Source organism: Stigmatopora argus, chromosome 1 (genome assembly GCF_051989625.1).
Source record: "Stigmatopora argus isolate UIUO_Sarg chromosome 1, RoL_Sarg_1.0, whole genome shotgun sequence".
NCBI lineage: Eukaryota > Metazoa > Chordata > Actinopteri > Syngnathiformes > Syngnathidae > Stigmatopora > Stigmatopora argus.
The window spans coordinates 19411738-19422806 of record NC_135387.1 but is presented as its reverse complement, the minus strand read 5'-3'; the positions used below and the strand labels follow the sequence as shown (position 1 = coordinate 19422806).

The 11069-nt window shown below is 41.4% G+C and overlaps 1 protein-coding gene and 1 long non-coding RNA gene across 5 annotated transcripts; one reads left to right on the top strand and one right to left on the bottom strand.

Annotated features, from left to right (window-relative positions):
* The first annotated feature begins 184 nt into the window (after window positions 1–184).
* Window positions 185–10961, top strand: elapor1 (endosome-lysosome associated apoptosis and autophagy regulator 1). 4 transcript variants are annotated; one of them, XM_077607333.1, is made up of 22 exons: window positions 185–344; window positions 2126–2246; window positions 2319–2499; window positions 3091–3238; window positions 3355–3435; window positions 3725–3830; window positions 4292–4441; window positions 4791–4879; window positions 5782–5962; window positions 6037–6165; window positions 6299–6389; window positions 6470–6575; window positions 6653–6790; window positions 7239–7523; window positions 7756–7932; window positions 8025–8175; window positions 8403–8496; window positions 8607–8708; window positions 9426–9552; window positions 9903–9979; window positions 10166–10331; window positions 10403–10961. In XM_077607333.1, the coding sequence occupies exons 1-22, from the start codon at window positions 273–275 to the stop codon at window positions 10487–10489; spliced, it is 2859 nt and encodes a 952-aa protein (XP_077463459.1). In that variant the 5' UTR covers window positions 185–272; the 3' UTR covers window positions 10490–10961. The 4 variants fall into 4 exon arrangements, with proteins under 4 accessions (XP_077463459.1, XP_077463450.1, XP_077463477.1 ...); XM_077607324.1 differs by having other exon boundaries at window positions 9801–9979; XM_077607351.1 differs by having other exon boundaries at window positions 257–344; window positions 2130–2246; window positions 9801–9979.
* Window positions 6969–8089, bottom strand: LOC144078904 (uncharacterized). The gene is made up of 2 exons (XR_013301351.1): window positions 7702–8089; window positions 6969–7470 (listed from the first exon to the last, which is right to left on the bottom strand). It is a non-coding gene; the product is annotated as an uncharacterized LOC144078904 (long non-coding RNA).
* Window positions 10962–11069: the final 108 nt, after the last annotated feature.

Sequence of the window (11069 nt, the reverse complement as noted above, 5' to 3'; positions counted from 1 at the left end):
AAAGGAGCATACTGTTGTGTAGTTTTATTGTCTATAGTTGACAGTAGATAGTATCCGCCACACATTTTTACCTAAGTGAGAGTTCGGGAGATGAATCAGTGTGTAATTTCACCATTCTCCCCCCCCTTAACTACACAGTCAACGTTTGCCACCTATGCAGTGAAGGCTGATTCATCAAATGTGTTTGTTGAGAGCGAGGCCGCACTTGAGGGCGGGCAAGACCTCCCCCTCTACCTGCGACTCCATCACTCGGAACCAGACAGCAGGCGGCCATGCACCTCCGACATCTTCTGCTTTGCTTGCTTTTTGCAAACGCGTCTGCAGATTTGCCCATATGTAAGGAGGTAAGAGGTTTTATTATGATGAAAACTTCCTGTAGTAAATTTTTTGTGTGTGTTGGCTATATTCATATGCATGTAAACCTGGCCTATAATGCTTTGTTCGAGCTCTTAAAAAGTCATAATTCCTAAACGTGCATGTGAATTAAAAAGTCAATATTAATTGTCAATGCCAAAATTGGAAATTCTTACTGTGAAAGTGCGTGTGCTAGTCTGAGTGAGAAAGGAACATATGTTCCACACTGTCAAGTCATCATTTCTCATGGTGTTCCAGTTCATGTTTAACACTCCTCTTAGCTTTGTTTCTTTCTATCAATGCGTTTATTCATGAAGCGAGATGTTCTCAAACCTACTGCACATATTATAGATGACATATTTTAAAAAATGTAAGTCATTACATTTTTAGGATTCTGCCATTTAAACCGATTCATTGGAAGTCCTTAAATAGTTGTGAAATGAGGTCCCCGCTTTTTAGCATTAAATTACCTCTCAATCAAAAAATAAGTTATGTATAAAAAGAACTAGAGAACTAGGTCATTCAATGTTTGTGAACATGTGATCAAGCTTAGAGTGATGTAGAAATGGCTAAATAATCCAAAACATGGCCTAAGAACAAAGCATCATAAAGTGATCCGTAACCTGTATTGAGCTTAATTTTCCATTTCAGACCCCATGGTTCATACGCAGCAAATTCCATACAAGTATTAGATTAGTAGATTAAACTTTATTCATCCCATACTTGGGGAAATTGAAAAGTAAATTTTTAGACAGAACAATATTAAATGTTTCATTCATTCATTTTCCGTTTATCCTCACAAGAGTCGTAGGGGCTGCTGTAGCATAGCTCAGCCTACTATGGGCCGCAGGTGAGGGGAAAACCCGAAATTGCTAGCCAGCCAATCGCAGAGCACAAGGAAAATGCTTTATGTAAAATTAAATTAAGTGATAAAAATGAAAAGCCGACTAAAACAACTTAACCTTTGGGGTACAGGTGCATGTTGACTCCCCAGTAAAATTAGTTGGTACAATTGGTTACTTATATACAAATACGTATACCACTCATAGGTGTGTGCGTGCACTTCGTTTTTTTTCTGACTGCTGTAGGTACTTGCTTAAGTGACCTTTAAAGCCCCTGGCATGTGTCCAATGGGATGCATATTGTGAACCACGGCTGGAGGCCCATCTGCTCCCTCAAAGCGTGGCCTAATGGAAAAGCCAAGGTCCTGCCCACTTGTTCGCTGTTTCTGTTAACTATTAATCCCCTACGGCTTAGCCCAGCTTCAGCTCAGTCTACCAACAACAAGATAACAGTCTGGTTCTGTCCTAAATTACATTCATGCAGGTGCTATGTTGTTTGTCAGTCACCTTATAAGTACCTTTAAGGCCCCACAGATAATAGAGATAAATGTAGCGGCTCCTGTGCCGCCTAATGTTGACAAAGGGGCCGGAGCAGTTTACGCCCTCAACTAGTAAGATTAAAACTACATTTGAAACGAGCTCCTGGGCAAATATTGGCATTGTTTCTTATTTGGAAAGAAGGCTGTCCTCATCCTTATAGTCAAAACCTGTTTCTTACTTCCCAATTGTACTGTTTTTTTCCCAATCATGTGACAATTGGATGGGTGATACTATAATGTTAAAACAAAATCTCCCGCTTTTTTCCCCGACTTGTGATTTTCGTCGTCACACCATTTCGCTTATAAAAACAAGAACAATGACATCATTTCTAACAAGTTTAAATGTTGCTTTTTGTTTTGTGGCCCCACTTGTTTGTCTTTTATGTCCAGTCAGATTATCACTTTGAGTACACCGAGTGTGACGTTCTAGGGTCACGCTGGAGGGTGGCCATTCCCAACAAGGCCCAAACCTGCACTGACCTCCCAGATCCAGTTAAAGGCACCCAGTGCAGTGAGTATCGGGCTTAAATGTTACGCTTAAAGGAAAACATCCACGTATACAGCTGTGCCCCCCCATTGGTAGCTTTCTCCTGCAATGAAGGTGAGTTCCTGGATATGCAAACTCAGTTGTGCCAAAAGTGCGCAGCTGGGACTCACTCACTAGGTTCTGGTGTGGCCTTTGACGAGTGGGACCAACTGCCGACCGGTTTTGCCACATTTGGGGTCAACACAAATGGATGGGACGTCCACACCGACTGCTCAAAGTTAGTACCGCATCTTAGGAAGTTACACGCTTACTGTTGAATCTTTCTGCCCTCAAAAATACCCATCCAATGAATATAAAACATTTATTGTATGTCAATGAGTAGTTCTGTGTGGGACAATGCAAGTGACAACCACTTTTGTGTTTGTTTCAATTTCCCAATTAGCTTATTTTTATTTCAATTGAAGTTTTTTTAAATAAATTAAAACCATATCTTCATTTCTCAATCCAATTAAAACATTGCGTTCTCAATTTTTTTTCCCAATTATTCCACATTTTTGGACGAAAAAGAAATTACACACGAGAGAATGAGACATTACACAAAAACAAAATCTACCACTTCACAAAAATAGTATTCAAAAGAGATATCTAACATTTTTACCGCTTCCACATTTTCAACTGAATCAAAATATTCCAACTTTAAACAGTTGCACATCATTAATCCATTGCTCAAACTATTTGCCTATCCCCAAATGAACCCAAATCCAGATATTTTAATAGTTATTTCATCTGACTTATTCAAACCAGTCTGCAATCTCGCTTCAACCTGATTCTAGTTATTCTGATGTCCCAACCCCACTCCTTTTTCCAGCTCTACTTGGGCACCGATGGGCGATTACATCGCCTCTAACACAGATGAGTGCACGGCCACACTCTCGTATTCTGTGGAGTTGAAGAAACCAGGAAGCGTGTCCTTTGAGTATTTCTATTCCGACAGCAGCATCTACTTTGAGTTCTTTGTAAGTGGACTAAACCAGTTAGTTCTTTTGTCCAAACACAGGCACTCATCTAAAAAGGTTGAAACAAGCATTGTGAAAGGTGCTCTAGTCTTGAATCAAGTTGCTTTCCTTTGCAGGTCCAAAATGACCAATGTCAGTCCACTGACTCCACTAGCCGTTGGATGAAGATCTCTGAGAACGACTGGAGCCAGCATGAGGTTTGCAGTTTCACCCATTCTATAATACTGAGGAGCACGGGTGGGCAAGCGTTTATGCTCAAGGAATAACAACGACAAAACCCAACATAAATGCATGCCGATTATTTGAACACATTTTAGGTGAAAAAAATTCTCTTGATTCTAGGAATACTCACTTGGCCTGATTAAAGACCTGGCTTGTGACTAAAATGTTGCTGAAGATTGTGCTTCACTTGGCAATGTCTCAGCTAAGATGTTGTTATCATGGCTATGTTGATACATGTGTATTATTTGACACTGACTGCTGCAGGTCCAGCTGAACAAAGGAAACAATGTTCTTTTCTGGAGAACCACCGCCTACTCATTGCAGGGCCAGGTTGACCATGCTGTATTGTTGCGAAACATCGCAATCTCGGGTGCGTCCTGGTCCATAATTTAAAATCCATTTAAAATGTGCTATGAAATGATGACGTTCAAAATAAGAAGATGACTTCGCTAATGTAATTTTACGTGAAGAAAACGAATTTGTCACTGAAATCTGGCAGTTTTTTTTTCTAATTTACCGTTTCATCGTCATTCCACCCAAAACTCCTTTTTTCAGCAATTCTGGTTTTGATATCACAGCCAGAATTGACCATTTTTTCTAGCTTTCTATCATGACAGAATGACAGTACAGTCAGTTGATTATTACTAAGCCTTTTCTAATACTTTTTGGGGGAATGGATTTTGTGTCCATATGATTTTAAAGTCACTTAGTGTGGCATTTCATAGCACCTGTAAATAAAACATCATTTTCTGTGGCACACTTGATAATGACAGTTCTGTAATCATTTTTTTCCTGCCCATCCACCATGTGTCTACACCACTCTAAATATAGGTGTGGCCTACACATCCGAGTGTTTCCACTGCAAGCCTGGAACTTACAGCGCCAAGCCGGGAGCTGCCCGATGTGCACCCTGCCCTGCTGATACCTACTCGAACAAAGGGGCTACCGTTTGCCAGCAGTGTGAACCTGATAAGTATGCAGGTATACAAATACTCGTAAAATGGAAAATTACTTGAAAGCAGGTTTTTTTTAAATTTTTTTTTATTTTTATTTTTTTTTTTACTTTTACGGTTAAGGAGCCCTTAATTTTTCCAAGGACCCACTGCAACCCCAAATGCTAAGGGAATAACAGCCTAACTATGCATGCACTGTCACTCTTACTAAATCCAAAGTAATGAACTATGCTAAAAATAAATAAGAACAAACAACTGGTAACATTTATTAATTACAAATGACAAGGCTTCTCATTGTGGTCAGAGAAATAATCTTGATCTTGGTTTTGGGGCTAATTTAATGTGAGCTATTGTTCCATTTGCCATCTTGCCATCAGAGGTTTCATCAGGAAGTTGCAAAGTGAGACCGCCATGTACAAACTCCGACTACTTCTACACACACACGCCTTGTGACGCAAACGGAAAGGTACATTCATCTCTCATTTTCTGAACTGCTTTATCCTCACTATGCTCCCGGGGGGTGCTGGAGCCTATCCCAGCTGACTTTGTGCCAGGAGCGGGGGACAAATGACCACACTCATACATAGGGGCAATATAAAGTGTCCAACCAGCCGTGAAGAGAAAAATCGACTTGTGGAAGAACTGGATACAAGTCAAAGCTCTCATCGGTCTGTGTTTTGTTGGCATGTTCTTCTTGTGATCGTTTGGTTTATCTATGGGTAATATTGTATGTCGGCATGAATGGTCATATGTCTGACCCCTGACCTTATGCACTATATGTAGTTCATTGCTAAATACTGTCAGTTTTGTAAAAAAAAACTAATTAACTTATTATTTAATTGAACATGCACAGGACTTTGAATTACTACTTTGTGTTGAATTGTGCTATACAAATACATTTGCCTTACATTTGACAGACAATTTAACACGACCGGAGGTAAATTCCAAAGGACACTTTAGTGAACGGATCAGAACAAAATCTGGTAGTTATTTTCTAGGGATATATACACGGATCAATCCACGATGCCCCAACTTTTTGTATCTTAGGGCTTAAAAGATAAATTGTTTTAATTCCAAACATTCTGTTTCTTGTTGGTCCAGAGTTCACTATCCGGGAGCATTCATACTTTTTGCGTGTGCTCATCATGTCTCTGGGCTGATGAGATGTTTAGGGTGGGGTCATAGTTCGTTTGAACTTGTTTTCCAGAGTGTACCACACCCTTTGCCCATGATCTGCAGGTTAGCAAACACTACCCAATGCTACCCAGATAAGGGCAAGCTTTTTAGATACCTGGATGGATGGCAGGATATCGATACAATATTTTTATTTATCCGACAAGTTGTACAGATCTATGCCATGTGCCTCAGACCCAGCTGATGTACAAATGGATTGAGCCGAAAATCTGCAGCGAGACCGCCAAGGGGTCTGTGAAGTTGCCTGCGTCAGGAGAAAAGCAAACGTGTCCGCCATGCAATCCAGGATTTTATATGAGCAACACCTCAAGCACCTGCCAACCCTGCGCTGACAATTTTTACTCAAATGGAACAGGTATTCAAGACTTTATATAAAGATTATAAAGTATTGTACATGGGCTGTAAGGGATCTCAACATTTGGTTACCAGTGTGCCAAAAGTGCCCTGTAGGCACAGAAGCAGTGGTTGGTTTGGAGTACAAATGGTGGAACACAATGCCGAGCAACATGAAGACTTCCGTCCTACGGGCAGATTTGGATGACTCGGTGCGCCACACTGGTGAGTTAATGTAGATGATAAGTGTTTTAAGCAATAGTTAACCATGAACCAGTCCAATAATAAATTAATGAGGGCTAAAAATGTATGTAGAACCTTGAGCTGGACAATATCGCAACTTGTTTTCTGTGTGAAGCCTGGGAAGTGGCTGGAGAGTATGTGTATACCACCCCCGGTGATCGAGACACTGACTACCTCACACTCAGATTAACCGTCCCAGGATACAGGTCATTTATTTCTCTGGACGCCATCGCATTTGCTATTTGTCAATTGTGGTTTTTGTTCACTTGCTGCATTATGTTTACAGGCTGTTGAAGTCTCTGGCAAAAGAGGGCCAGCAGGGTGAACTGTCTCGCATCAGCTTCGTCTTTGAGACATCGTGTTCGGCAGACTGCACCTTTATTTTCATGGCGGTAGGGTGCCTCGCGTGGAATGATGTTGAAATACAACAATGGACATTTTACAGTGTAACGTTTGTCTTTCGCATCAGGGTTTCCATCGGTGGAACCACAAAGTGGTGGAACTATGGAAAGGGACCAACAGGAAACAGTCGTACTCGTACCTGATTCACAACAATGCTACCGTGAGCTTCAGCTGGACTTTCCAACGAACAGATAATTCCACAACGGTCAGAAAAAGATAACTACGTATATTTATTAAGGCTTCAAGATGGGAAGAAAAGAGATCAATGTGATGTCATCTGGGCCCATTATTAGGCAGGTCCTCCTGAAATCCTACTGAATGAGAAGTAAAAGAGTTACTTGCTACAACTCAGACCTTCAGCACTTCATTGCACTCAGCCTGCGGACTTTTTCAGGATTTGTCTTTAATCTTTCATGTATTTAGGAAGACATCATCCAAAAGATTGGATTCTCCCTTTAATCTAAAAGACAGAGATTAGTACGGCACGCACAGAAAATTTGAAGGCAATGTTATGCACTTGTTTGCATAAGTTAACCAGTTAATTATTATGTGCCTTAAGGGGGCCATGTCTCCCCAAAATGTATTTGTTATTGTTACAGCAAAAACACATGGCATCGAAAAAATAACATTTCATTGACTTGTGTTCTTGTTAGGAGAGGAGGTACAGCGCTGATGTGGCCAAGATCTTTTCCATCCGGATTTCCAATGTGCTCGAAGGTGTGGCCTCTCACTGTCGACAGTGTGCCGTAACGTCTCGCCCTGGCGACGACTCCACCTGCGTACCTTGCCCGCCGGGCCACCTCTTGGTCAGCGAAAAGGGTGGCGAGGGAACCAAGGCAACGTGCGAGCCATGTCCGCCAAACTCCATCGTCGCGGCCGAGTGGCCTACGGGAGAACCGGCTTGTGTAACGTGTGGCCCGAACATGAACAACAATCAGGTTCCTGTTTTCTTTTTCTCAGTTCGTGAAAACATTACAACTGGCCCAACTTATGATAAAAATGATCAACTGTTTAGCCGAGTCATCTAGCAACATTCATGTATTTATTTTCTATAGCTAAGTGTGGCACGTATACAACCACTGGTTCAATAGTGTTGAGGCAGAATAGAAAGCTCACCTTTCATGGACGGGTGACCTGTCTGTTATAGTGTCCTTATGTTGTCCCTACCAGGGCTACACAGAATGTCTCAGTGATTGTAAGGCCAAAGTGCAGACAACGAGGGGCACGCTGCTGCACTACGACTTCTCTCTGCTGTCTAATGTCAGTACTTTCCAAAGCGGCGCACGCTTCACCAGCAAAGGCCTGCGATACTTCCATCACTTCAGTGTGGCTCTTTGCGGCAAAGAGGTGAAGCACTACTCCTTGAGTCTCCTGAGCGGATTTTTGGAAGCCCACGTATCCGTTCCGCTTCATCCGCGGTTTCATTCTCGGTTACGCAGGGCCAAGCGACGGCGACCTGCTTGGACAATGTGACGGAGCACGGCCAAATGGTCCGAGGACACGTGTGCCAGTCCCTCGTGGTTCCCTCGGATATTAGGAGTCAGAACATGGTGGCGTCGCAGCCGTTCGTCATTGGCGATGTCCTCATTGGTACGCAGCCAGTAGTTCATTAACTCCATTCTGTGTCAGCTTGGGTTATTTATAAATATTTTTAGTTGGTCTTAAGTGACATGCGGATATTCGCTATTCATGGCAGAGCTCGATTGAAAAGGAACACTATAAACCATGCCTATGAAAACATTACGCATGACACTATAAAACCATAAAAATGAGTTCTTAAAATTTTGAAAAAAATGCACCTGCATCCTCCATTGTAGGTGTAAATACTGATACAGTTCTGGCTAACATCTCCTCCCCACCGTGGCTCTTTCCTTACACGTCTGATCTACCAGATGTCATATTCTATTACAAGTAAGTCAATTCCTCAGTTTTCCGGGTTGGACATTTTCACTCAGGGACCGTTGTGAGTTATTTTGGTATTGCGATAGTCATGCTCGGGACATTTTTTCCTTATTTGATAGATCCACTGAGACAACACAGGCTTGTAAAGGAGGCCGCTCAGCCACCGTCAGACTGAGATGTGATCCAGAAATGAGTGCCACAGACCGCATCTCGCTGCCCAGGTATTGATTGCTGTCACCAAACTCTCACTCCTTCAGACATGGCTTGCTTTAACATCAGACTGAGCTATTAAACCACATTATCGATTCGCCGTTAAGGTGCACAGTACACTATAAAGGAAATGCATTGGCCTTCATAAATTGCAGCGGTGCTTTGAACCTAATTCACTTATTGGAAAACAGCGTTTTTAAAATGATGGATAGATTTTTACTCAGGATATTAATCTTTTTTCTAATTAAAATATTAATCTCTTTGCTAAATGATATTTATCTGCAAAGCCCGTGACGTTTCAGGATTTTTTGAGGCACTACAATTACTGTAAATTTGACATGACAGAAAATGCTCGAAACAAACCATGAAGGTGAGAATCATCAATGATGTGATTTTTTTTAATGTCTTGGTACTGAATAATAAAATGGCATGGCAGTTGAATTTGTATGTTGACTCATAGTATGTGGTATTCTACAATTGAAACATTTAATCAATTAGAGATGAGAAATAAAGCCCATCCCAGAAGGAAACAAAAAGGCTTGTTTTAAATATTTGCCATTTGCTTTTCTGAAAAGGAAAGGTGAAAATTTGGATTAGAAGTGGAAATCAGGTTTTAGTCGGGAAAAGACGAAGGCTTCGGCTAAACGCTAACTCTTATTTTCAGATTCTATTGCTTTGGCATGCAGATGCATGATTCAACAACCTTTGCTATGGTTTCTCCTCCACAGTAACTGTTCAGAGGGGACTTGTGACGGCTGCACTTTCCATTTCCTGTGGCAGAGTCAGCATGCGTGTCCACTGTGCACCCATCACAATTACAGAGTGATTGTCAGCGCTTGTGAGCAAGGAATACAGGTAGGCAAGCACACAGGAGGAAGGCACTGTTGATGTTTTTGGAATGTGGGAAGAAATCGGAGGAAACCCATGCAGGCCCGGGAGAACATGCAAATTCCACACAGGTTCTGGATTTGAACCCAGGAACCCAGGACCCCAGAGCTGTGAGGGCGAGGCGCTAACCACTCGCTCCACCGGGCCGCCCTTTTTAGAACTCAGGTCAAAAAAATGAACAAAAGTATTACAGAGTTTATCTTCGTGTCTTTTAGAAAACAACGTATGTCTGGAGGCAGCCTAGGCAGTGCTACGGAGGAGAGGCCCTCCCAGGCCAAAAAGTTAACGCTTGCGTGACTCTGGATTTTTGGCTCAAGGTTGGAGTTTCCACGGGAACGGTCGCTGCCGTACTACTTGTTACTCTCATCTGTTACTTCTGGAAGAAGACACGCAAGTGAGACGATTTACTGCACTTAATATTGATATTTTGTGGGTCTTGACTTTGACTTGTGAAGGAGGCTCTAAGACAACTTTAAGATCCAGTACTTATCTGGAAAGTGTTTGCAGAAAAAGTGCTGAAATATTGAACAGTTGGACATGACAATGACAAATTATTTGTGCTGCTTCTCATACCCTGCAGGTTGGAGTACAAGTACTCCAAGCTGATGATGAGCTCAGGGAGCAAAGAGTGTGAGCTGCCCACCGCAGACAGCTGTGCAATCATGGAAGGAGAGGATACCGAGGATGACTTGCTGCATCTCACGCACAAGAATTTCTTCAACAAAATGAAAGCGTACTCGCATGAGGTCAGTAAAAATAAATCCCCCTGAATTCAGTGGAAGTGAATGAAGCCTTTCTTTCATTTCCTTTTTTTTAGAGAACATCTGATGGCTTTGATTCAGTGCCGCTCAAGTCATCTTCTTGTCACCTGGCAATGGAGCAGGATGATTCTGATGATGCGTGATGGAAAATAATGACTATCCGTGTGGTAAAAGCTTTTATTTATGGCCATGGAGGGTGTACGCTGCTGTATCCAAGGCTATTTTTTTAAACTATATTAATTTCATGTAAACAATCCCTTCTAAAATGTGGCCTTGAAATGTGGCCTTGTGGTTCTCAAAACCATAGCACAGGAAAACTTCTATAATTGATAAATTGGAACACCATTAACATATTAAAACAGAAAAATTGAAAATCAGTAAACATTTTTCATCTCCATATTGAAGACACTTGCATGATGTAATTTTTTGCATTCATTTTTTAAAACCTGTTTTTTATTATTCATTGACTTAAAAAAACTTGGTATTATGTCACGTAATGTTATTATTTTATTTGACAATGTCAAATAATTGTAATTTGGCTTTGATGGCTACGTTGAAATGTATGATTGTTAAAACTTATTCTGTTTTGTACAATAAAATTCTCCCAAGACTGTGGCGGTTGTTCTATGAATTAAAATATAGCATATAGAACCATACAGTGATGTATAGTTTGGTATAGTAGTTTTCCTGAGGCAAAGTACGTATTACTGTACCTCTTGTAAA